At 48.7% G+C, this 26,213-nt stretch overlaps 1 protein-coding gene across 3 annotated transcripts; it reads left to right on the top strand.

Annotated features, from left to right (window-relative positions):
* Positions 1-685: 685 nt before the first annotated feature.
* PFKFB3 (6-phosphofructo-2-kinase/fructose-2,6-biphosphatase 3) lies at positions 686-21,505 on the top strand. 3 transcript variants are annotated; one of them, XM_083858927.1, is made up of 16 exons: positions 686-1,419; positions 6,152-6,277; positions 6,574-6,670; positions 6,921-6,987; positions 7,127-7,201; positions 7,508-7,564; positions 9,220-9,344; positions 10,080-10,287; positions 10,556-10,702; positions 10,833-10,937; positions 11,922-12,051; positions 12,231-12,293; positions 12,888-12,952; positions 14,405-14,575; positions 15,618-15,640; positions 17,470-17,978. In XM_083858927.1, the coding sequence occupies exons 1-16, from the start codon at positions 1,341-1,343 to the stop codon at positions 17,522-17,524; spliced, it is 1,593 nt and encodes a 530-aa protein (XP_083715053.1). In that variant the 5' UTR covers positions 686-1,340; the 3' UTR covers positions 17,525-17,978. The 3 variants fall into 3 exon arrangements, with proteins under 3 accessions (XP_083715053.1, XP_083715051.1, XP_083715052.1); XM_083858925.1 differs by lacking the exons at positions 15,618-15,640; positions 17,470-17,978 and adding an exon at positions 18,517-21,505; XM_083858926.1 differs by lacking the exons at positions 14,405-14,575; positions 15,618-15,640; positions 17,470-17,978 and adding an exon at positions 18,517-21,505.
* The last annotated feature ends 4,708 nt before the right edge of the window (positions 21,506-26,213 follow it).

Raw genomic sequence — 26,213 nt, 5'->3', positions numbered from 1 at the left:
GAGGGGCGCAAGGGGCGCGCCAGCGGAGCCCCCCCATCCCACCGCTGTGCGCTTAGGGTTCCTTTTTTTTTTTTTTTTTTTTTTTTTTTTTTTTTTTTTTTTTTTTTTTCTTTCCCTTTATTTTTATTTTTTTTTCATTTATCTCTAGTTTATTTCTTTCTTTCGTTAATTTTATTTTTTTTTACTTTATTCCATTTTTTCTTTATTTTTTTCTGCTTTATTCCATTTTTTCTTTCTTTTTTTCTGCTTTATTCCATTTTTTCTTTCTTTTTTTCTCCTTATTTTCGCCTCTATTCCCTGTTTTATTTTCTTAATTAATTTTCAATTAATTTAATTTTTTTTCTCTCTTTATATCTTTCACTCCTTTTTAATTATTTGTTTATTATTTAATATTTATTGTCGAATTTTAATGTTACTTTTAAAAAAATAAATTAAATTTACATCATTTTACATCGTTTTCCCTCGTCGATTAGAAAGACGCGAGAAATGAAATAGGGCATTTATTTAACAATAAATAATTAAGTTGGGGGGTCCTCAGTGTTTTGGGGTGGGGGGGGAGAGTCGGTGCCGCGTCCTTTGTCCGCGCTGCAGTGCGGGAGGCGGCCGCCAGGGGGCAGCAGCGGCCGCGCCGGCATCGCCCCTTCATCCTCCTCCTTCTGCCCATCCTCCTCCTCTTTCTGCCCATCCTCCTCCTCTTTCTGCCCATCCTCCTCCTTCTCCTCCTCCTCCCCGTCCCCGTCCCCGCCCCGGAGGCGGTCCCGGCCTGTGGGGATAGAAAAGGCGTCCCGGCAGCTGCCGGCACATCGTGAGCGGAGCCGGATTGTGCAGCCCCAGCGCGGATTGTAGCAGCGCTCCTTTCCCGGCTGCCTCGCGTGGAGATTCTCCTGCTTTTCTTCTCTTGTTATTATTTTTTTTTCCGATTTAAACGGGAAGATAATTTTTATTTTTTAAATATTTTTTTTAATATCTGTATTTTTTTTTTTTTTTTTTCACCCCGCTTCCCATCGCGGGGTTCGCCTTCGCTCCCTCCCGGCGCGCAGCGGCTGCGCTGGGGCTGTTCCTGCCCGGCTTTGTGCCCTGCAGACCCGGCCCTCCTCTTCCTCCTCCTCCTCCTCCCCCTCCTGCCGTAAAACCTTCACGAGGCTCGGAGCAGCATCCGAAAGCGCCGCAGCCGCTCGCCCAAACCGCCGGCTGCAACAAAACCCCTTTTTATTTTATTTTACTATTTTTTAAATCACCTATTCCCCCCACCTCCTTCCCCCTTTTATCCATTTCTCCTCCTCCCTCCCGCCAAACGCATCAAGGTGGACGCGGAGCGCAAAAAGACCTTTGTTTTAAAAATGCCCATGGAGCTGACGCAAAGCCGCATCCAGAAGATTTGGCTTCCCAATGACAACCGCCCGGCGCTGCCCCGCCGATGTGAGTACCGGGCACGGCAGGATTTTGGGGATTCGGCACCGAGGGATGGGATGGGATGGGTGGGATGCTCTCCCCTTTCTCTCTGTGCGCGGCGCGGCTCTTTGCAGCATCCCTGCAGCATCCCCGCTGCCGGCCGTGCCCCGGCATCCCCGCATCCCCTCCGGCCGCCGTCCCCGCATCCCCTCCGGCCGCCGTCCCCGCATCCCCTCCGGCCGCCGTCCCCGCATCCCCTCCGGCCGCCGTCCCCGCATCCCCTCCGGCCGCCGTCCCCGCATCCCCTCCGGCCGCCGTCCCCGCATCCCCTCCGGCCGCCGTCCCCGCATCCCCTCCGGCCGCCGTCCCCGCATCCCCTCCGGCCGCCGTCCCCGCATCCCCTCCGGCCGCCGTCCCCGCATCCCCTCCGGCCGCCGTCCCCGCATCCCCTCCGGCCGCCGTCCCCGCATCCCTCCGGCCGCCGTCCCCGCATCCCCTCCGGCCGCCGTCCCCGCATCCCCTCCGGCCGCCGTCCCCGCATCCCCTCCGGCCGCCGTCCCCGCATCCCCTCCCGCCGCCGTCCCCGCATCCCTCCCGCTGCCATCCCGTGACTCAGGGGAAGGTGCAGCCGTCAGTCACATGGCCCCGGCCCGGCGCAGGATGCGGGAGCTGCCCCCGTTTCCACTCTCAGCCCCGGGATTAAAGGGAGAAGGCGGCAGGATGTTCGCCTGGCAGCCCGGGATGGGATTTTCGCCGTGTCTTAAGCGGCTCGCCCGGGATTTTATTAATGGCAGAGTTATGAATGGTTCGGGTTGGGAGGGATGGGAGGGATAATCTCCTTCCACAACCCTCCTGCCATGTGACAGGACACTTTCCACTAGAGCAGGTTGCTCCAAAGCAAGTCCGATTTGTGTGTTAATTTATTTTTTGGAGGTGGAGGGAGGATTAGGGCAATGGATTTAGGGGGGGGGGGAAAAATCCCCAAACCGACCAAACACCAGCCGTGTGCACTTTACCATTTAACCTTGTGGGGGGATGAGATAGGAAGCAGGTTGGAGGGGAAAGCAGAAATCAGTGCCCAAACTTCTGCAGTGCTTTCCCCTTGTATCCGAAACTCGGAATATAACAATGTTTGGGTCATCCCGGTGTTACTATAAATCAAATCTTGACTCGTGATCCAATCCGAGCGCTCAGAAAGCAGCTCTTTGCAGTCACCCAGCAGCCACACTGACAACCTGCCAGCTGTGCGACTCCTGACCCCAAATGAGCGTCTGAGGAATGTGCGGAGCCGGGATGGAGGGGGTGGCACTCACAGCCTGGCCGGGGCTGGAAGTGCCTTGGGTGAATCAGTCTTTCCTGTGCTTGTCTTTCATCAGGCGTTTAAAGTCTCTTCCCATGTTTATTTACCTTGGCCGGAAACTTTCCTCTTTTAAATAATAATATTTTTTTTTTAATTGATATCCTATGAACTTGCCCGATGCTGTGGCTCAGGCAGCCCGGAGCAGATGTTGGGATGCTCAGCCCGTGCCTGCCAAGGGCAGCCCTGCAGCGGGAGCTGCCCAGGAAATGGGATTTTAGCAACAGGCTGCACATCTGGGTAGCCAAAGGGGCTTTGCCTGGAGTGGGGTAAAACCTCTCCCGGCTTAATGCTTTACACGTGTGTCCCTCTGGCTGGAGTTTTCTCAAGGAGTGGCACCTCTGAAAGAAATCCCTTGTGGTTTTTTTTGCCACTTCATTCACCTGGTTTCTCAAAGAGAGCTCCCTCTTGGTAGCGGAAAAAACCCTCGCATATTTAAAATATTAAGGCACCGAGGGGCTTATTAATAACATAATGTGGCTTCTTAATTGTTTTTCCTTGGGGTGGGAACAAGCCACGCTGTTCAATGCGAGAAGAGGTTTGTTTGGGGTTTTTTTTAGCTTACTCTTTTTTTAACTCGAGGTATTTTAAACACGAGGTGCTGTTAAATTCCTCAGCAGCGACAAAGAGCCGGGGATACAAAAGCCGGGTGGGAACGGGAGGGATAACGGAGCGGGAAAGGGAGCGGGCGCATCCCTGCGAGCAGCATCCTCCTCTTGCAAGGAGACGCTCCCCGGGTGTGAATAAGAAAAGACTCCGATTGTGTGACCGCCGGTCCAGGGGAGGCTGCGGCCATTCCTTCAGCTGCCCCTTTTTGCCGGCGATCCATTAAATCGCTGTCACGCCGCACGTCTCTCACGTAGGGCTTGGGGAAAGTGGAGCCGTCGAAGGCGCTGCCTGGGCAGAGCCCCGAGAGGGGAGGGGGATGCTCTGAGAGGGAAAGGGAAAAGGCCGCCGCTGCCTCTCTCCATCCATCCCCCTCGCTGCCTTTTTTTTTTTTTTTTTTTTTCCGTCCCCGGGGCTCTCCGGGGATGATGAGGGGTCGGGATCCGGGAAGGTGTTGGGATTGCAGCAGGGAAAAAAGCTGGGAAAAGGGGAATAGCACTGACAGAACGTGAGGTCTGGGTTTATGGGAGGTTTTGGGGAATGAGGAGAGAGTAAAAATGCCTGGAGTGGGGAGGTGGCTGTTTTATCCGACTTTTTATAGAGACTCCCTTCCCTTCCCTTCCCTTCCCTTCCCTTCCCTTCCCTTCCCTTCCCTTCCCTTCCCTTCCCTTCCCTTCCCTTCCCTTCCCTTCCCTTCCCTTCCCTTCCCTTCCCTTCCCTTCCCTTCCCTTCCCTTCCCTTCCCTTCCCTTCCCTTCCCTTCCCTTCCCTTCCCTTCCCTTCCCTTCCCTTCCCAAACCGACTTTCTTGCAAATAGCAAAAGTGATGAGCTCCTGCTAAACAGCCTCTGATTGAGCCTGAAAGTCATCCCTGCCCTTGACTTACCTGGCTGGATGTCGATAAGGAGTAATGAATATGGATTGAAATCCCTGATAGCTTCCCAGCAGTGGTGAAAAGGAATGATGAATGAGGCCCTTTGTGAAAGCAAAGGGAGCAAAACACTGGCTTCTGTTTCATCCCTGATGCAAAGTTTCCCGGAGACTTTTGGATTGGGCTCAGATTCCCTAAGAAAAGTGGCTCACTTGATGCCGTGGTGTTTTTGGGAGGTGCTGTTCCATTGTCCAAGGGCAGCAAAAATTGTGGGGAGATTCCTGAATTAGGGGTGTCTAACTTTTGTCATCCTTTGGAGGTGACACTGTGCCCGCACAGTGCCAGCCCTGGGGCTGTCACAGCTGTCTGGAGTCACAGGGACATGAACAGTACCCAGCATTGTTCCTTTGCTCTTGAAGTGCCATTTAATGGCCACAAATCCTCTTGGCTCCGCTCTTTGAGATCCTTTGTCCCATGGCAGGTAGGGAAAGGAAGAGTTTCCTTGTTCAGGTATTATTATTATTTCCTCTTCCCTTTATCTCATAAGTGTGTGGGTTTTAACAACAGGCTTGCAGTCAAAGCTTGGATGAGGATGTCACATTGTTGGAGGGGAAAAGTAGTTTTCTGGGTGTGCTGCACAGCTCCAGCACAGAAAATTTGGCACCTGATGCCAAAATCTTTGGGTTTTGAAATGCAGCACTGGGGGGGGACAGGTTGCACAAAGGGAATGAGTGCGAGGGCAGCTCCAGCCTGGAGAATGTGAAATTTATGAAACAGAAAAAAAGAGAAAATGCACTTTAGGTAGTTTTTAATCTCTTGCCTGCTGAGTTTGTTTTGGTGAGAAACTTAGGAAGATGATGGATGGGTGGCTCTTCTCTGCCATCTGGGTTATGCACTGGTGTGCCTTAACTCTTCCTTGTGGCTTTAATTTGGCTTCTCCAGCTGCTGCATTTATTTCTTCTCTCAGAAGAGGAAGGTAACCCCGTGTATTTCGCATGTTCTGTGGGTACCGGTCAGTTTGTTTGCCCTTTCCAGATTCACACTGACAAAAACCTGGGAGCCCCTGGTCCCACCTTGAGGCAGCTGTGACAGGCAGGCAGAGCTCTCCACCCAGACCATAATTAAGCTGGGTTTTTATGGCTCTGCCACCAGCCACTCACTCCCTGCATTCCTTTCCTATGAGTTCTCTGTGCCTAACGGGGGTGGATGAAAGGGTGGGTGAGAAATCCCCTGCAGGGTCCCATCTGTCCTGCAAATGCTGCCTCTGGATTTTCTTTCCAGCTGTTTGTCATGGACCCTCTTCACCACAACAAAAAAAACAAAAAAAAAAAAAAAAAAACCAACAAAACAAAACAAACCCCAAACAACTCAGCTTGGGTTTCTGAGGAAAAAAAGGATAAATCACTTGGATATCTGCTTTTAAATGCTGGTAGTTCTGTGTTTCTCTTGCCTTGTTTGTCTTCAGAAACTCCAGTTAGTTGGTTGTGTGTCAGCTAAAACTCCAGTCAGAGATTTTGGGGAGATGCTTTCTGTGGGTGAAGATCTTGGACCAGACCTGGTATTTCAGCACAGGCACTGCTGCAGGGATGGGTCCAAAGTCCTTGGCTATCCTTGAGCTTCTCATGGAATTGCCCAAGCCATTAGAATGTGAAATTGTGCTTGCCTTGGTTTTTAATTTTTTTAAACTATTTTTTATTTTGGTTATAAATGAGGAAACCAAGGCACAGAAGCTCTCCAGGGAGCTTGGGCCAGCTGCTGCCTCCTTGCCTACTTTGCACCCATCAGGATATTCTTGCTGTGGCTTTCAGGTTTCTCCTCCAGCTGCTGAAGGACTTGGAAAGAGTCTGGATAAAAACATGTGCCTTGCAGGGTTGATGCAAGATGAGCTGGAGAATTAACAGCTCCTGTTCTTTTTTTCTCCTTGCAGCCTGTGGGCCTCAGCTTGCCAATTCCCCCACTGTGATAGTCATGGTTGGCCTCCCAGCCCGTGGCAAGACCTACATCTCCAAGAAGCTGACTCGCTACCTCAACTGGATTGGTGTCCCCACAAAAGGTGAGGCTTGCACTGCCTTCCAGGAGGTCTGGTCCTCAGGAATTCCTCTAGATCAGTGCTTTGGGAGATGGGAGGTAGTGGGGGATGTTTCCAAGATCCCACAGGCCAAATATCTGTGTTTTCACATCCTGCTGCAGCCCAGGTTCTCTTTCACTTCGAACACCAAGGGATGCTCTGAGCCTTTTTGCTCTGAGGATTTAATTTCTTGGGCCCATCCTGCTTTAACTCCAGAAGCTGTACAACTGAGTCATGCCCCTCATTTTGATATTTGTTTTTTTTTTTCTTTTCCCACCTAGTTTTCAACGTTGGGGAGTATCGGCGCGAGGCTGTGAAGCATTACAGCTCCTATGACTTCTTCAGGCCTGACAATGAGGAGGCCATGAAAGTCAGGAGGTGAGTGTGGGCACCAATCTGTGACCCTGCAGGGTGGTGAAGCCCCTGGCTGGCAGCACAGTTCCCCACTTTGGGGGTGATGGACGAAGAAATTTGGCTCGGAGTTCCTCCTGGATTTTGAATTTCCCCTGCCTGCTCAAGGGGGGCTCTGAGAGCTCAAACACTGACTCTGTCCAGAATTGGTGACTTGAGGGTGGCCACTACACCCAGAGGACATCAAAGCCACATGTCTGTGTCCCCTCTTTTGCAGGCAATGTGCCATGGCTGCCCTGAGGGATGTGAAGCTCTACCTGACAGAGGAGGCCGGGCAGATCGCGGTGAGCTCCCAGATGTGCCAGATGTGGGGCTTGGCAGCTGTGTCAGCCCCAAAAGTCCCCTGCAGTCCCTTCTCTGAGGAGGGACTCACTGGGAATTCAGGCCCTTGTAGTGCTGATTGAGATCTTTTGCTTTTGAAAGGTTTTTGATGCCACCAATACAACAAGGGAGAGGAGAGGGATGATCCTAAACTTTGCCAAAGAGAACGGATTCAAGGTCAGTGCCATGGGGCTGATCCCTGCTTTGTGAAGTCCATTGTAGTGTAGAGTTGGTGTATCTTCTTTCACTCATGTGTTATCCTCATGCTGCTCCTGTGTGAGGGAGATTTCACCACTGGGTTTGATTAAAATATGAAACTCTTCCTTCGTTCTCTGAACTGAGCCATGGGGAAGGAAACTATGGGAGTGGGGCAGAGGGAGAGCTCTGTGGTCAAACAGGGAGGAGGTTGGGTTGAGCAAGGAGCTGAGTGAATGTTCCAAACCTCATTGGTGGCTTTCAGCTGAGCTTTGCTTTCCTTCACAGGTGTTCTTCATCGAATCTGTCTGCAACGATCCCAACGTAGTCGCCACCAACGTCATGGTAAGTGTGGAACTGGTGGAAGTGTCCTGCTTTTGCTTCATGGTGGACTTCAACCACCCTGATGTCTGCTGGAGGGACAGCACAGCACAGCATGGCACTGGCAGTCTAGGAGGTTCCTGGAGTGTGTTGAGTTCCTTCTCCAAGTGATAGCACCTCTCCTTGTTTGCTCTTCTGTGTTGCACCTTGTTGTCGCCAACAAGGAGGGGCTGGTGAGGAATGTGAAGCTCCAGGGCAGCCTGGGCTGCAGTGGCTTTGAAGTGAGATGTCAGGAGAGCAGATTTTGGCCTGGAGGTACTGTGGGATAAAAAGCCCAGGAGGGAAGAGGGGCCCAAGAAAACTGGTTAATGTTCAAGGATCATCTTCTCCAAGTTCAGCTGCGATGCCTTCCCAGCAAAGGAGCAGCCATCAAAAATGCCAGGATGATCAAGGAGCTCCTGGACAAACTCAAGCACAAAAAGGAAGCCTGGATAGAAGCAAGGACAGGCAGCCTGGGAGGAATACAGAGATTTTTTGAACAGCCAGGAATTGGGTTAGGAAAGAAAAAGCCCTGACAGAACTGGGGGACTTCAGGCTCAGTCTCACATCAGTGTTTGGGAAGATCATGGAGCAGATAATCCTGGAAACTGCTGAGGCACATGGAAAATGAAAAGGTGATTGGTGACAGCCAGCATGGCTTTACTGGAGGCAGATCTTGCTGCCAGCCACGGGCTGGGGCTGAAGAATCTCTTTTGCTCCTGCTGGGAGCTGTTGTCCCAGTGACCAACTTTCTGGGAGGTTGCACACAGCCTTTTCTACAACAAAATGCACAGTTTGCTACTTTTTTTTTTCCCACAAGCGGGATTTTTTTTTTTTTTTTTTGGAGGATTTTAATCCCTTTATGTGGAAACTGATGCTTGAAGGGCAAGGAAATGAGCTCCTAACTGAGCATGGGGTTTTGCTCCATGGGGAACTGCAGATGAATGGTGCTCTTAGTGCCGGGATCAGTGTGGAAAACACACCCCAGGCCTGGGATGCTGCCACAAGTGTTGATCCACTGTGTCATCCTCTTGGTTTCAGGACTGCTTGTGAAGTTACCAACGTGTAATGCTGCTGTTCAAACCCAAATCTTCAGGAAAAACAGCCTGTTAGATTAGTTCAGGCAGGACTTAGTCTGTGAGGGTTGTAGATATTAGATATTCACATTGCCTGTTTCTAGTGCCTTTCAGTCCAACAGCTTGCAGCAAATAATGCACAGAAAGGGGTTGAATGTTGCCATCCTATTCTCCTGCTGCTGAGCTGGGATAAGCATCTTATCTAAACTCATACATTTCCCTTTCTCAGCTTGAATTTGAACCTGATGGATTTTTTTTAAGCCTTTAGGAAGCTCAGTTTTCCTGTTGTTGAGTGGTGAATGGTTGCCCCAACTCTTGGGGAGAATGGGAGTGGAGTGATGAGTGTCTGTACTAAATTATCCCACCTTGTGCTTGGTTTTGGGTCTAGTTTTCTTCTTTTCTGCCCTTTGATGAGTGATGACTATAAAGAAGTCATCACTTGGTTTCAGCTAATCACTGGCTCTTGGCAGGACTTTGAATTTCCAGATTAGCATTGTCTGGCTTGGAAAGCTTCCTAACCTCTCCTTGTGGCATGTTTATTTTTTTTTTTTTTTCCTGTTGCAGGAAGTCAAATTGTCCAGCCCAGATTACCGGGACTGTAATTCCACTGATGCCATGGAGGATTTCATGAAGAGGATCAATTGTTACCAAGCCAGCTACCAGCCCCTCGACCCTGATGACTTTGACAGGTAAGAGACCCTGATTTCTGAGCTGCCTTGAGCACCTGCCCTCTCCCAGCAGAGGAGCAGTGAAGTGTGGAGCTGTATTTCACTTTGTTTTCAAACACCTGACTGTGCTAGAATGATTTATGGCCAAGCCTCACCTCAAATTCAGGCTTTTTATATGAAAATGCTGTTTTTTCTAGGCCCTGTGCCAGGGAAATAGGCATTGATGCCTTCCCAGGCTCTTCTGCGCTCAGATGACCTGTTTTCAACTTTGTTCTGCAGGTCTAAATACAAAGGCTTTGGGAAAGCACTTGAGTTTGAGTGGTTGAGGTGCTTTTTTCATTGTACCGGTTAAAGGAAGGGGCTGCTTGGCTCAAACTCCAGCATTGAGCAAGCCCTGTGGCTTCTCCCTGCTTGTTGTGTGCCTTGGAAGGGCTTTGCTGCTTTGCCTGACTCTGCAGGCACCTCCCAGCCTCTCTCGACTGCTCACAAACACGTCTGTGTGCCCTGCACGGATTATCCCAGTCCTGCTGATCCCTGTCCTGGGGAGGAGCGTGTTCCCTGTTAGTCCTGTTTAATCCTCTTTCCTGCTGCAAGAGGAGAGGTTGGCCATTACACTGCTGCTATTCAGCTCTCCATGAAACTCCCATTACCTGTTGGAAATAGCCCTCAGGAAATCCTTTGAGCTGGGAGATTACATGGACAGAGAACTCACGGGGCTGCTTTTGAGAGTGACTGTCTCTGTCTGTCTGTCCCCAGGGAACTTTCTCTCATCAAAGTCATCGATGTTGGCCGGCGGTTCCTGGTCAACAGGGTTCAGGATCACATCCAGAGCAGGATTGTTTATTACCTGATGAACATCCACGTCCAGCCCCGCACCATTTACCTCTGTCGACATGGGGAGAGCGAGTTCAACCTCAAGGGCAGGATTGGAGGGGACTCTGGCCTCTCCAACAGGGGCAAGAAGGTGAGGGGGAAGGAAAATAACTCCCCTGTGGCTTCCAGGAGTGATCTGGCTGTAGGAGATGCTGTGCCTTGGGTTAAGTGTGTGTTTTGGTGGCAAGTGGGTTGCTGAGGGTCCATCTGTAGCTCTTGGGGATCAAGGAATGTGTGGCTGCCCTTCCCCTGAGAGCAGAATGCTGATCTTTCTGCAACACTTACTGAGAATTAGGGAAAAAGGCCCATTGATAAGCTATAGACCAGCAATCAACTTCTTTTTTTTCTATGTCCCACAGTTTGCAGTGGCACTGAACAAATTTGTGGAAGAGCAGAACCTGAAGGATCTCAAAATTTGGACCAGCCAGCTAAAGAGGACAATCCAAACAGCAGAAGCTCTCCAGCTGCCCTATGAGCAGTGGAAGGCACTCAATGAAATCGATGCTGTGAGTATCTGTGCAGCCAGAACAGCTGGATGAGGCTTAACAAGAGAAAGTGAAGTTTTATCTGGGGGTTGTGCTGATGTTGTTTGACTCAAGCATGTCCAGTAACCTCGTGATTGTCCTGCCTTGGCAGGGTGTGTGTGAAGAAATGACCTATGAAGAAATCAGGGATCAACATCCAGAGGAATTTGCTCTGCGTGATCAGGACAAATATTACTATCGTTATCCTTCTGGGGAGGTAGGTCTGCAGGGTACCCTCAGAGACAGGACTTTTGTTTTAAATGTGGCCTTTTCTTCCTCATTCTGTCCTCTGCTCTTGAGCAGAGGAGCAGTGAGAGCTCAAAGAAACTAGAATTAAGAGAGATCAGGACTTGTGTTCACCTCTATCTTGTGAAATCTTGGCATATGAAGATCTCACTAAGAAATATGTCACTTAACAAACAGTCCCACTGACTTTTTATAGCAAATTAGTAGGGCAAGGTCTCTGGAGATTTCTAGTCCAACCTTCATCATTGTATCTGCTCACATTTTGTGCTGCCCTAATTTTATTTCCTTTGATTTCTAAAAAAAGCATTTTTCACCTTGTTCTCAGTATCATTCCCTAAGGGTTGATGGTAATATCTCTGTTCCTGGCAGTCTGCTTTCAGGGTGTGACACAATGAGGTGGGAATGGACAATCAGTTCTGGGTGATACTTTAGGCTGGGAATTGAGCTCATTATCCCCAAATTGAAAGTCATGCCCATAAACATTTCAGAAAAATCTTTGGAGACATCCTCATGACTCTGTATCTAACAGAAGAATATGTGAAGATATCAGACACCATCTCTGGGGCTCCTTCTGGCTGCTTGTTGTGGTGTTTTATGAGGCCCTTCAAAACCCTGGCATTTCTTAGGTTGCTCCAGACTTTTCAGAACTTTGAAATCCTGTATAAAATCAAATATCAAGATGATGGAGAGTGTCTATCTTCAAAGCCCTTGTTGCTTACCTTAATTGATTCTCCAGGACTGAGCTGTGATTCACTGAGATGTGAATGGCTCCTTCTCTGACAGAAGAATTAGAAGTCCCAGAGTAGCCTGAGGATGAGGATTTACTTGTTTTAGCACTTTGTTGGTTTACTCAGAGGCATAAAATCAGGAGGTGTACCAAGAACAAGGACTGTTTTTTCTTTGGGATGCTCGTTGCATTGAGTCCATGCCTCATCTCTTTTTCCTTCTGTCCCAGTCCTACCAGGACCTGGTGCAGCGCCTGGAGCCAGTCATCATGGAGCTGGAGAGGCAGGAGAATGTCCTTGTCATCTGCCACCAGGCTGTCATGCGCTGTCTCCTGGCCTATTTCCTGGACAAGAGTGCAGGTGAGCTCCCTGTCCCTGGGAAGAGGATTGGCCCTGCTGGAGGAGGGATGATGGATACAGCCCTGGGGAGGTCGTGTTCACATCCTGGAGTGTGCATCTCCCTGGTGTGGGATGAAGGTGTCTGGGCCTGCCTTTGGAGAGGAGCTGGGATGACCCTCCTGCTTTTGCTGTCTCTGCAGATGAAATGCCCTACCTGAAATGTCCCCTGCACACGGTGTTGAAGCTGACCCCAGTAGCTTATGGTGAGTGAGACCTTCCTAAATGTGCCAGGGGGGTTGACTTGTACCTCCTCCTGATGCCTTGGGGAGGCTGACCTGGAACAGAGACTGAACAGAGCTAGAGAAGTAGATAGTAAGGGTACACTGTGGGCAGGATAAGAGCCTGACCAGGGCTACACCCAGGGGGGATTTAAAATGGTCACAAAATGGATGACTGGTCATGAGGTCTTACACTTTTATAAGTTTTGGTCCATTTGCATACTGGAGTTTTATTGTCCAATTACAGCCTCAGGTTGTGAGGTCTCATCCTTCTTGTTTCTCTCTTCACTCCATCATTGTTGTGCTTTTGCGTTTAAAAGTTGTCCTTAGTCTTCAGCATGAAAAGGATTTGTTTTGTCTACCTACTCTCAGTGAAGAGAGCTGAGTGACACTGAATGTGAGGCTCAGAACTGCAGCCCTGGGCAGCACAGAATCTGAAAAACATGAAAGCTAAAACTTAAGGCATCACTCCTGAATCCAGGCTGACTGAGAGAAAAGCAGGGATCTGTGGTGGGGCACTTGGTAACATCCTGTGCCTGCTGGGCTTGCTGATCTGTCTCTTTGTGCTCCTTGCTGCAGGCTGCAGGGTGGAATCCATCTCACTGAACATTGAAGCAGTCAACACCCACAGAGACCGGCCAGAGGTGAGTGTCGCTTTTCCCTGGAGTTGTCCTTTGGTGTCCCCTCCCAGACCCCTGTGATCAGCTGGCAGTGGGAATGGTGGGGATGGGGAGATTGCTCAGCTGGGTGCTTGGAAGTGGTGCTGGAAGACTTGGAGCATCAGATGTGTTCTTGCTCTGCAAAGTCGTGGCCAGCTGAGGGTTTTCCAAGGGAAAAGGACTGTTGCATGTTCCTGCTTCCTGGTGTGTTTGCCCAGGGAAAACTCCTCCCTGGTCTCTGACTTTCACTTGCACGGTCATTCCCTTGCCTGAGCAGGGAGTGGAGCTATGGATGGAGAAGGTGACTTCTCCCAGATCTCCCACTTGGCTGGCAGAGCCTGGGCTCAATGTTTGCCCTACATCTGCCTCTGAGGGTCTTTTTCCTGGTGTGCCTGTGGCTCCCTGACACTCTGCAGGGTGGGAGGTGACAGTGCTGGGCTGGGGATGCTCTTTGGAGGAGACCCCTCCTGTGGAGAAACGTTACTGTAAGGTTGGGTATATCTGCCAAGTGCTTCACTGGAGCTCAGAGGCCAGAACAGGAGGATGTCAACTTGGTTTCAGGACTGGGCAGCCACCCACAGGGACTCTGGCAGCAGCCATGTCCCAAGGTGCTGGGACATTTCCACCTTGTGCTTAGGAGTGTCGGAGCTGTCCCATTTTGGCCCACATCTGCTTTCCTTTGCTCTCCCTGTCAGGTGGCAGCACCTGAGCCACCTGTCCCACCCCACAGCTGTAGGGGGGAAGCCAGTCCTTCCCCCTGCATGGGGCCATTGATGCCCTTCTCTGGGGATGGCAGCAAGGCCTTGGGTAGGATGGGGTGAGACATGTGCCAAGTGCTTTGGGTGCCCCTGCTCAGCTTCGCCTCCATCCCTACTGGCTTGACTTGGAGCTTGGCACAATACCAACCTTTGCTGGCTGCTCTGCTCCCATTCCCCAAATCTTCCTGATCAGCCTGGGCTGGCTCATCTTCCCTCTTGTTGCTTTCACTCCTCTCTCTGGATGGAGGGATGAGCTTCGAAGAGGAGACTGATGGGCACCTCTGTCATGCAGAGTCATGGCTTTGATTGCTGCTGGGTGTGTTCAGCTACCTGTAGTTACTTTTTTTTTTTTGTCAGCTGAGACTCAGATGAGAAGAAAATCTCTCATGTCTGAGTGCAGAGCCATTTTTTTTTCTCCCCTCCCCTTCTGAGCTCTTAAGCATTTTGTATCAGGGTTTTTTTTTTTCTCGTGTCCAGAGCCTTTCAGTACATCCTTTGCTCATTGACAGTGACTGTGGGGAAAAGCAGAGGCCACTTTAAGATTAAAAAAAACCAAAAAAACCAAAGCAACTTGCTTCTTTTTTTTTCCCCTTTTATAACTGTCGCCTTCTTCCTTTTCCTTTATTTCGCTTTATTTTTTTATATTTACTTTTATTTTCTTTGTCTCACTTTAATTTAGGAAGCAAAGAAGGGACCTAACCCGCTCATGAGACGTAATAGCGTTACCCCTCTAGCAAGCCCAGAGCCCACCAAAAAACCTCGCATCAACAGCTTTGAGGAGCATGTGGCTGTTTCTTCTGCCCTGCCAGGCTGTGTTCCTCAGGAAGTGCCCACGCAGATGCCGGGACAAGTTAGTTGAACTCTTCTTTTTTTTTTTTTTTTTTCTTTCCTTATTTTTTCTTTTTTTTTCTCCCTTTTGTTTTTTTTTTTTTTTAGTTGTTGTTCTCGTCGTTTTATTGTTTGTTGTCCTCCTGTCACTCCTGAAGCTGAGGAGCTGCTTGCACTTGTTGTAACCTGTGCTGCTGTCTGAGATGTCTTCCTCCCATGGCTGCTGTCCGTCCCTGCCTTGGGGTCACTGTTGATCCTCTCTTGGGTTTTGAGAGTGTCATGAACTTCCACCAGGCTCTAGGCTGCATTAATTTAGTGCCTTCACCATCCAGCATCGACCTCCTGAGGGGTCTCCTCCCTGGAGTGAGCAGGAACAAAGGGCTTGTGCCTTCCCTCTGGGTGTGCTTGGCTCTGGTGTAGACCCAGGCATGGCAATAAATCAAATGCTCTTGTGCCTCTCTTAAGGAGGAGCTGCCAAGACTCATCTTTGGTTGGAAGGGTCTTCCTCATCCTGGAGCTGTAGGTGAAATGGACCAAAATTGAGTAGAAGGCTCTTGGTGTGCTGAAACCCTGTGGGTAGCTGCCATGCTACTCATGTGTCCTCTCCTCTTTCACCCACCCCTGAAGGGACACAGGAAGAGAGGCCTTGCTTGCTGCTCACTTCTCCAGGCACAAACCCCTCTCATAAGCTCACTAAGGAGTCCTATATCACCTATAGGAGCCTTAGCCATGCTGCCTTTCCCGACAGCTGCCTGTTGGATCTTGCTGTCTTGCCCAGCCCCTCTCCCTGTTGTCTGTGTTGGTGTGATGTCCTTCCTCCCCTCCTCGCCCAGATCCCAGCCAGGTTAGGAATGGCTCCCCCATTGCTCTGCTTGGTTGCTGCTTTGCATGAGCCTCCCAGGACAGCTGGCTCTGTCTCAGCTCCCAGGGCTCTGCTTGAGCCTCACAAGAAAACCTTTTCCCAGTTTTGGCTGCCCAGTGCCCCTCACTGCTCTCCACTGTCCTCTGCCTGGTATGGCACGGAGTTACTGACACCTCTCTCTGTTCTCTCTGTCTCTCTGCAGCCTTTACTAGGGAAGGCATGCCTGTAAGTACCTTCTTGCGTCTTATTCCCCCTTCCAACCCCTTTTTTTTCCATGTCTCTCTTGCCATCCCGCTGGGTTGTTTTGTTGTTGCGAAATCCGGACGTGGTGTGGATTTCCTGGAGTTAATATTTTGCTGTTTTGGGGAGGGGGAATTGTTTTAGGAAAGGTAAAGAGGAGACTGTTGGGTGCTGGTTTGTATCCTAGCTTGATGAAATGTCCCAATTTTGTTGTGAAATTAAGCAGATCATGACTTTTTCTCTGATGATGGTGCCTATAGTCAATCCTGTTGGATTTTCCTGGAGTTTTCTCCTCTGTGATAGCATGTTGTACTGTAGGTGAGAGAGTTGGGTGCTCTGTCCTTCCTGAGGGCTCTGAGCTGTGTCTGTGGGTGATGGCACCAGAGAGGTATCTGAGAAGCTTCTGACCTTCTCAGGAATGTGTTTCCTGGAGCTAGATGATCCTGGGACCAGTCATCAGTTCTGCAAACTTGGATTTTGGAAACAGTCAGCCTAGATGTTGTGGGCAGAGTGAATGGAAATTGTCCTTCTCTATCCCTGTTAAGAAAGCAAAACAGCTTGAGCATTTGATACACTATTTCTGAATAATCAAGGCTCTGGCAGTTTGGCTTAGTGCTGTTAAATCCCTGAGTAACAGGAACAGGACACCTCTTGGATAAATTTGAAACCTCTAGACTTAATTAATGCTACACTGAGTTCAGAGCAGCAGTTATTGATAGGTACTCAGACATTTTCTCAAATATTTGGAAGACTTTGGGGCTCAGCTGATACTGGGGGTCTTTTTGCCCTGTGAGGGCCAGTTCAAGTCAGCCTGTGAGCATCCCTGGCTTGGGATGTTCCACGGGCTGAAGATGGAGAGATCTGCTCTAACATGGCCAGGGCAGAGCTCAGCCGTGCTTGCCTGTAGCAGCTGTTAAATCTCATATTTCATCCCCTTTTAGAGTAAACACTTTTGAGAAAAGGGAGGTTAGGACTGTTGCACTTGGCTTTGCTGGTGGATGGGTTGGGTGAGTGTAGGGGTTGAGTTGCTCAGCATGGCCTGCATGCCTCTGATCCTTCCCTTGCTGCTCATGGCCACTAAAGCCCCTAATGAAACCTGATCCTCCTGGGTTGCTCTGGAAGCATTTTAGGTTTTGTCCATCCTTCCCTCCACCGTTTTCACATGTGTATTGTAACAAAAGGCACTGCATGCCTTGGTGCTGGCTGGGACACTGGAACCACTCTCTGGTGTTAAGTTTGGGAGGTGAATGTGTCAGATTTTGCTGGAGCAGGCAGTGATGGTTACCCATGCCAGGTGTAGGCTGACAGCAGCAAATTTAAAACCTCCAGCTGCTGGGAGCCTGTCTCCATCTCCTAGTGTGGAATTTAAAGTCTGCTTTTGTGGGACCCATGAGGGCATCTCAAACCCAGGGCTTGGTGACATTCACACTGCTGTTAGCTCTGGGAGGCTGCTGTCTTCTGCACTGGTTTGGTTCCTCACTGTCACCACCTGTATGGGGCTGGGAAGGTGGAAAGTCCCTCCTTTACAACTTGCCTCATGGGACTGGGTTGGTAGTGGGAGCTTTCCTGCATCAACCCTCACTGTTGGGGTCCTGACCCCCATCCAGGAGGACCAGGGGATACCTGGAAGGGCTGGGGACATGGCTGAGTACCTCAGAGTCCTCCTGGCTGTGGGACTGACCTGTTTGGGGGGTTGTGGGACTTACCTGGTGTGATGATTTCCTTTTGCTTGGTTTGTGATCCAAAGTGCACTTTTGAACAGTCACCTGATCCCCCTCCCTTCTTCTCCCCTTCACTTTTTCATGCTTAAAAAGAAGACCCGTTTGTCACTTTCTCAAAGTTTTCTCTTTGCTAATATTTCCAAGGTAAATGGCTGTGGTGCATGTGGCTTTTCCTAACCCTCCTCCTGTCTCCTTAGATAACAGAGAGAACAGCTCAGCCCGCTCTGCCTTGTAGCCTGGCCGGGATTTCTGGTGCTTGTAAGAGGCAGCTTAGGTAGTAAAAGCATTAAAAAAAACCACCAAACCCAAAAAACCTAAAAAAAAAAAAGAAAAAAAAAAAGAGAATCCTTCCTAGCTGTTTCCTAGTCCTTTTTTTCCCCCTTACCTTGTTTCATGTAGTTCTGTGAGTTGGGAAATGTCCTTGTGGTCCCCTGGGCTTCTCCTGGAGCAGATGCTTCTCCTCGGGGCTGGTCCTGCTTGTGTTTAGCTGGTTGTCTCTGGTTTTGTGGTCCTCACCACGTGCTGGTGGGGACCTGTTGTCGTCACTCTGTGCCAGGGCTGTGTCTGGAGCATCTCTTTGAGCTCATGAAACCTCATGGGGGGTGTCACCAGGGGAGTTGTGCTGCTGCTCTACCACTGGTGGTGGCTGGTCCTTGGCATGGCCAGTGGGAGCTGCCTGCTCTTGGCATTGCCAAGGATAGACAGACAAAGACCTCGTCCTTGGCAGGCAGGGGGGACACTGCCCACCCTCAAGGGGAGCAAGAGAGAGATGGTTAATTGGGCTGCTTGAATGAGCACTGTGGTCCCATCACCTTGGGACCACAAAGAGCAGCTCCAGAAGGGCAGGGTAGGGTGGGAGGGTTGCCTTGGGTTTAGCTCAGTTTTTAGGGATATCTAAATTGTAATGCTGTAATTAAAGCCAGGTAATGCTCGAGGAGGGGGTGACAAGTGAGTCAGCCACCTGCCTCTCTCCTCAGGTGGGCATTGTCCTCTCCTCTGTGACAGGTGCTTTGTAGTGACCTGTGCATAGCTTTGTTCCTCCTCATCCCTTTGTTTCATGTGTTCCTGGAAGGTGCTGCTGGTCCTGAGCCTGTCCACCAGCATGTCCCCCAACATCACCTCCTTCCTCTCTCATTGCAGAACATGAACAACTCCCAGAAGCCGTCGTGACTCCGTGGGCACCGTGGCGAGGCCGCCGGCGCTGCTGCCGGTGCCGCCAGCTTCTCATCCCATCGCCATTCCCGAAGCTTCTTCCCAATAAACCGGCCTCTTCCTCTGGCTGGGCCAGCCCGGCCCTGGCTGCCCGTTCATCCGCAAAATCCCCGCGCTGCTGAGAGGGGGAGGGATGCAGGAGAGCCGAGGAGAAGGAACAGGACTCCCTCCCCTGGGGTCACCACCAGCTCTTCAAGGCTGCAGTTTGCTCTCCTCTCCCGGTGTCCTGTTAGGTCGTTAGCGAGCTGTAAAGTGCTTCTGTAGCGCACAGGAGTTTTAATTTTCCTCTCTTCCAGTGTTTTTTTTTTTTTTTTTTTTTTTATCTTCTGTATAGATGATTGGTACCCATCCAGTCTCTGGGTGGGGTGTGTATATATGTGGATGGTGCGGGGTTAGCGGAGAAATTAGGGGGGAAAAGGGGTGGGGTGGGTAAAGGGGTTTTTGCATTTTTATTATGATTATTAATGTTAATTACTTTTGAATAAGCCCCTAACATGCTGTGCTGCAGTCCCTCACACACACACACTACAGCTGGTCACACATGCCAGCCTGGCTCATGTCATGCAGATCTGTGAGCACCAGGAAAAGCAGCTGTGTGAACTCCTTCACTGCAAGAACTGCTGGGTTTAATAAAAAAAACAACCCATTCTTTCACTTTTTTTTTTTTTTTTTTGAAATCAACATACCTTAAAGGAGTTTGCAGAGAATGTAGATCTGCTGCTAAAACTGGTTGAAAGCTGCCTGCAGTGCATGAGGAACCATGCCAGCAGTGGCTCGGATGGTGCTTTTCATCTTGGGGAGCACCCAGGTATGGTCTGAGTTCAGGCATGGGCTGAATTTTTGGAGAGGCTGAGCACTGTTTGAGGTGCTGTGCTGGTACTTCATCTCCTCTTTCTTCTTTTTTTTAGATGGAAGTGGAGGTATTGGGGAAGGGTTTGAATCAATAGGCTTAGATGAATTTTGTCGACACACAGGTCTCATGGAGGTGGCCAGAGGTCTGGAGTCCCTGTCTGACTGCAAAAAGCCACAAGAAGGGACAGTTTTGTCTGTATTTTTTTTTTAATTTTATATATACACACACGTGTGTGTGTGTGTGTATGTGTATACTTAGAAACTGCTTGGTTTTTGCACTTTATTTGTGGCAGAAGCATAACTACTTTATTTTTTTTTTCCAAGTTGTGCCCCTTAACAGGGGAAGCCTGAATACAGGCAACTTTTTCTGTTTGTTTTTAATTGTATTTTGCATGCTGGAAAGCTGGGACTACAGAAATAATAGTAGTTACAGTGTTTGAGGTGGTGGGAACAGGGTGAGGTCTTGACTGACTCCATCAGCCAACTCCCAGTGGTTTGATCCATAAAAGCCGTTGTTGGCAGCCTGTCCTGGGCTGGCAGACAGCAGTTAAAAATGGCAATTAACCACTATTGCTTTGTGCAAAAGTCTGTGGATTTTGGATTTTTTTTTTTTTTTTTAGGGTTTTGGGTTGGGATTTTTTTTTTCTCCACTACACGTGCAGCATCTTTTTCATGCCCATCTCATGGGTTTTTTTGGGTTTTTTTTTTGCATGAGCCAGGAGGTGAAAGCAACTCCTGCAGCACTAGGCTTGGGGAACTGGAGTTGGGGCAACCCTTGGGCTCCATCCTCCCCATGGCTTTCCCCAGTGCCCTGCTTAGGGAACACCATCCCCAGAGATGGGAAAGGAGAGGTTTGGTGGAGAAACGATTGTTTGGTGAGGGTGTGTGTGTGTTTTGGGGGTGGATTTGGTCTGTTTTTCCTTTGGGAAAAGGTGAACCACAGTGCCTGACGCTTCAGCATTGTGCTCGGAGCGGCACCGACGGCGGGAGGGCGCCGGGGCCACGCTCACCCCTGTCCCACGGGGGTGACAGCCCTGGCAGTGCCCTGCCTGTGTGAGCTTGTGCATATGTGTATCATATTCCTGTACAGAGAAAACAACACTATCCCTCCCCAGCTCCTGCTTTATTTCTGTTTTAATTGCCTCATTAAAAGTGGACTTCTCCCCTCTGTGCCCTGGCTGGCATCTGTGCTTTCGGTTTCTCTGCCTTTCAGATAAATGAATGTGTTTTTTTGGGGGGAGGCCACTCGCTCACTTGGCTCTTTTCACCTTCCTCCTTCAGTGGGGGAGGTTTATCTCTCTCTCCTGCTGCAAAAAGATAAGCCAGGAAATACAAACGTGACGTCTGGCTGTCCCGAGATCAATCGTGTACATGTGTAATTGCGCGGATGTTTTGGTGTGTATTTGTGTGTGGGTGTGTGTACATATATAAATATATATATAAAAAACAGAGAAAAAAAAAAAAAAAAAAACAAACCAAAATGGCCCTAAACTTTCATCCTTTAGTAATAATAGATGTCTTGGTAGGTCTACAAAACCCTGAAATTTGAACATGGTGTTTTTTCCAGCACTGGGAAAACTTCTTTTGAGTTCCTCCTGTGCCGGAGGGGTTGGTGGGATGGTGTCAACCCTGTGCCATCACAACTGCCCCAAAAAACTTGCTGTCCATCTTTTTGGTTAACAGAGCCAAGGACTGGGCAGTTGATGCCACAGCCAAGGCAGATTGGGAGAGAGGACATGTCAAACCACACCAATGATTTCTTAGCCCACCTTTTTTTTTTCTCTCTAGTTTGTTTTCCTTTGTGATACTTGAATTTATTTTTTTAATTTTTTTTGATAGCAAAGCGCTTTTTATTTATTTAATGTATACTGCAAAGCTTGGAGAGAAGGGTGCAGTTACTTGGGATTACTTTTTTTTTTTGATTTGTGGTATGTTAACTGTTCTGTATATACATCTGGAATAACTGCCTGATATAAAGCTGTGCCAGCTTAAAAACAGGGTCTGCCTTTCAGAAATTTGTATATTTTGCAGTTGCTGGACCAATAAAATATCTTGTTGAAATACAGACGTGACCTGGTTCTTCCTTTTGTTGGCAATCATGTTCTCAAGCCCTAAGGGTCACCCTGTGCTCCCTCACACCTGTCCCTGTGCCTCATAAATAAAAATTCTCATGAAAGAAAGACTGGATGCTCCATACCTGTAAGTGTTCAAGGTTAAGTTGAAGGAGGTTTGGAGCAACCTGGTCTAGTGGAAGGTGTTTTTCATTCTAAGAATTCTACAAGTGTTAACACCTACTTAGGATAAGCAAATGAGCTCTACGTGCTACTCACTCTTGAGTAGAAAAAGTGATGTATTGGGACTTCTCCTGCCTAGATTTAAATCTAGGCTGCAAATTAGGCAGGACTAGGCATTTCTTCAAACTTAGTCTAGTTCTTGGAATCAGAATACCTGGGTGCTGAATGAAGGGCTGTCTTTGCCCTGAAGGCCAGAAAACAGCAGCTGCCACCTGCAAGAAAAGTTCCCTGTAAATTCGTGTATGGGTTTATTATTAATTAATTCAATATTAATTTCTTGCTCCAGAGAAAAAGTGTGAGGAGACAGGGAAAGGGGTAATTTGACATGATTTTCAGGAGCACACCTCAGGTGAATGGCTTCCTCTGTGATTAGAGGTTTGTCCCAGTGTAGGTGTTGTATCTCTAAAAGCTTGTGAGGAGCTAAAGGGGCTAAAAGGTGCAGAGTGCTGTTCATCCCAGCTCAGCTCTGTGGTTTGGCTCCTGCAGCCTTTGCTCTGCTTTCCCCATGGCTGGCAGAGCCTCTCAGGCCTTGCTTAGGGCCAGAGATTTTTAGGGTGCACAGATATTATCTCGCTTCTCCCCGTTGCTCTGTTCTCCAGGCCCTCTTACCAAGGAAGGTGTTCTCTCATTTAAGTTTATTATTTCGTTTTGAATTCTTATTTTTATTGCACCAGCAATAATATTTTCTAGGTGGACACACTGAGGTGTGAATTTGTTGCCATGCTCATCCCTGAGGCCCTGTGCTCTCTGGGAAATCCAGCAGCCATAAGATTTTAATTTTATTTTTCTTTTTAGCTATTAATTTTTATCTCCAGTAACCTGGCTGTCTCCTTGAACCTGGCAGAGACAAAACACTTGGCACGTTTTAGGGCGAGGAGCTGTAGCCTTGCACCCAGGCTCCCAGGGAGTCCTGCAGGGACTCTGATAACGCCTCCAGCCGGGGTGGGCTGAGGTCACACCAAGCCACACCATCAGTGCAGCTCCCCTGGGGCTCTGTGGGAACCCTGATAAAACCTTGTCCTTGCAGGAAGAGCACGGAGGGAGAAGGTTTTGCCTTCCCTGAGAGTGGCTTTGGGCAGCATTTCCCCAAGGCTGCTCTGTAAGAAAATCCTCCCTCCCACCAAGAAAAAAAAAAAAAAAAAAAAAAAAAAAAAAAAAAAAAAAAATATATATATATATATATATATATATAAATCTGTTCTCCTATTTCCATGTATGTGCACGATGGGATTTGTGTCATGTCAACCCCAAGTAAGGGAGGGGAATTAGTGCCATCCCAGGCTGCATCCTTTATTTTTCTTCCATGTTGATGCATTTTGTAGCAGCATCCCAGAGAGGAGAAGCTCCTCGAGGCAGTGCAGCTCTAAAGGTTATACTCGACAGCAGGAACATTTCCCTGCTCCCAGTCAAGTCCCATTTTTATTAAAATAAAGAAAAAATAAATAAATAAAAAGAGGAATAAACCCCTAGCTCATTGCTGACAAACCAGGCGAGAGAACTTGTGATGGCTAAAAAAAAAAAAAAAAAAAAAAAAAAAAATAAAAAGGGCAGACCAGTCACGCTGGCTGACTCAGCTCTGATTGATGGCTCAGGAATGTGTCTGGGATTAACTAAACCACGGGCAAACCTTCACAATGCAGCACATTGGATGAAGCAGGGGCCGGCAGGCTCACCTGCCTCGGGCTGGGGAGTGACTGCCCTCATGTCTGGGATTGGAGGGGATTTTTCTTCTTTTTTATCCATCTATGAAAAAAAAAAAAAAAAAAAAAAAAGAAAAAAGAAACTACAGTTTTTCGGGAATTGCTTTGCAAGGGGCTCTAGTAGGAATTATTTGCAATATTTTTAGGTGTCTAGATGCACTTGGGGAGGTTTTGCTGCAATCAAAATGTCTTGGGAAGGAATATATTTATGCTGAGATATGGCTAATTTCTTTTGCACCTCTCTGTAAATCACAGTCTGGCTGCTCCATGCAGAAATTCTGCCAAATGTCAGGGTCCCTTCCCCATCCCCAGGAGAGCCCATGTTGCACTCATGGTTAATGAAAAGCTGCGTGGATGTGAATATGTCCCTCATATTTCCCTTGTTCGTGTGTCCAGCTGTGTCCTCTTTGAGCCTGAGTGGTGTGGTGGGCAGAAAAAGTGGATCAAAATTGAATTTATTGGTCAGCAATCCTGGAAGAGACTACATCATGTAGTAAGAGTCAACACCAAAAGCACTGACATAACCCCAAAATACCTGATCTAGCTGAAGATGTTCCTGCTCATTGCAGGGGGGTTGGATAAGATAACTTTTGAACATCCCTTCCAACCCAAACTATCCTATGATTCTGCTCTAGGGAATTAATTTGCAGTGCCTACATCAAAGTCAACTTTCGTCTCTCATGCTCCAGCTGGACCTGCCCTGCTCTGTGGTCCACCCCCAGGAGCTGTGTCTGCTCTGGGGAGGGCATGGGTGGACCCAGCAGCCCCAGCCCAGCTGATGGTGGGCTAAAAGCCTTGAGAGGTCTTGTCTGGATGTCATCTCCCACAGCCCTAAGGAAAATCTAATTGGTACTGTGTGATGATGTTACTGAGGCTGGTGAGCTTCTGGGCAAGGCAGATAAAACCCACCTGATGCATCTGTCCACCCAGCTTGCTGCACAGTGAGAAGATTTTTGTCTTGCTGCTCCAAGACTCAGATCTAACATGGTCTGAAGGGACAACACTCAAAATCCCCCAGGCTTTATGAATTTCTTCTCCCTCTAGTAGGAGTTGCAGACTCTGATATTGCACCCACTCCTGGCCAGACACCAGCAAACATTATTTAGTCTTTACTTAAAGAGGTATCTGAGTGCTCTTTGTACTGATTTGATGTTGGTGCCTCAGAGAAGGAGTCAGAGAAGTGGGTGGCAGCAGAGGTTGTGACCAAAAAATGCAGCTGAATTAGAGCTACAAAGAGAAACAGTAATTAAGACCTAACGAATAATTACCACGGGGGAGGGCAGCTCAAGAATGAACACAACCCCAAATCCAGATATTTCCAGCTGCAGCTCAAACCCCACAATTAAGCTGTGATTTTGGTCATTATGAGGAGATATTTCCAGAGCTGGGTCTTGCCTTTTGCTGCCTTCGTCCACCCAAATGACTGCCTGAGCATCAGCAGAAAGAAAACCCAGCATTTTGATAAATGTCATCCAAACCAGGCTGGAGAGGCTGTGTTGGATGCCTCCACCAAAGCTGGGTGCCAACCTGTGGGCAGGGTTGGAGTTGAAGAGAGGAGAAGGCTTTGGGGAAGGTTTTCTGACTGGCAGGGGATGTGTTGGTTTAGAGGTTGGTGGCACCTAAAAATACCAATGTCCTCCCTCAGCAGTCCCACCATGCAGCAGCAGGCAGAGGCAAGCATCACCTTGCATTTCTCTGGTTCCTGGTCCATCTCTTTCCACCCCAGGGCACTGATCCATCAGTGACAGAGGGGGACAGGAGGCTGTGGCTCTCACACAGGTGCCTGGTCACCCCATCCACTCTGTGCTGCTGTCCTTGGGTGTCTCTACAGAGAGCTCACCTGGATGTCAGGGTGATGGCACCAGTGCTCATGGCTGCTTTCCTTCCTGCCTCTTCCACTGGTGGTGTTGCAGGGATTGTGACTTACCCTGGCACTCCAGGCCTGCTCTTTTCCCTTTCAGGCAGTGTTAATGTCACCTGCTGCAATCAGTGACACCACAGTGGTGCCCTGACCCACTCACTCCTCCTCCTGCCAGCCTTGATTCACCTGTGACAAGTGGAGATGTGCTCTCCTGCCACACATCCACCTTCATTCTCTCTGCCTGCCTCATCCTTCAGCATTGCTTTGGCATTTTGACCCAGTCTTTCCTACCATCCATTTGGGCACGTTCTCAGTGACATTTTTACACCATCATTGATGTGGAGGAGCCCAACTTTTTGAAGTCACTTGGTACAGGGAGGTTATTATCTGTCTATAAATTACTCAGCAAGGACTGGCTGCTGTATAAGCAAGGGATAAAAAAAAAAAAATTAAGCATTGATATTCACCATAATTAATTCGTAATAATGACTGGAATGCCTTCCCAGACTTGCTAACTGGTTTATGGTGAATATTTCTGAGCATGGCCACAGCACACAGATGATTTAAGCCTTTTTTTTGGCACAATATTGCCTGTGATGGGGTCTGTTGCAGAGGGGAAAAAAGTCCACCTGCATCCCTTAAGTAAAATCACTTGCAGGAATCAGCAAACCCCGGAGAGAGATGGGACTGGGAAGAAAGTAAATTAAGCCAGAAAAGTTGTAATAAAGGGTTTGAAGGACTCATGGTTACAGCTGGCTGAAAACCATGGACCTTGGTTCACCAGAGATCTTCTTTTTTGAACGTAAATAAAAATAAAAATACCTTCCTGTCCAAATGGGATGGAAACTGATATTTTTCAAAATTTCTGAAGCTCTTTTTTGACCTCATGAACTGACATGTCATTTTCCCTGTTTTGCT

This window comes from Zosterops lateralis (assembly GCF_965231275.1).
Source record: "Zosterops lateralis genome assembly, chromosome: 4".
Lineage (NCBI taxonomy): Eukaryota > Metazoa > Chordata > Aves > Passeriformes > Zosteropidae > Zosterops > Zosterops lateralis.
Note: the sequence above shows the minus strand (reverse complement) of the source record. Positions and strands in the feature narration are given on the sequence as shown.

Excerpts from the sequence above, each read along its gene's own strand:
- PFKFB3 (XM_083858927.1), top strand. The coding sequence starts at position 1,341 with ATGCCCATGGAGCTGACGCAAAGCCGCATCCAGAAGATTTGGCTTCCC. Across the intron at positions 7,202-7,507 it reads CCAAAGAGAACGGATTCAAG|GTGTTCTTCATCGAATCTGT; the intron begins GTCAGTGCCATG and ends TTTCCTTCACAG. Across the intron at positions 14,576-15,617 it reads CCACGCAGATGCCGGGACAA|CCTTTACTAGGGAAGGCATG; the intron begins GTTAGTTGAACT and ends GTCTCTCTGCAG.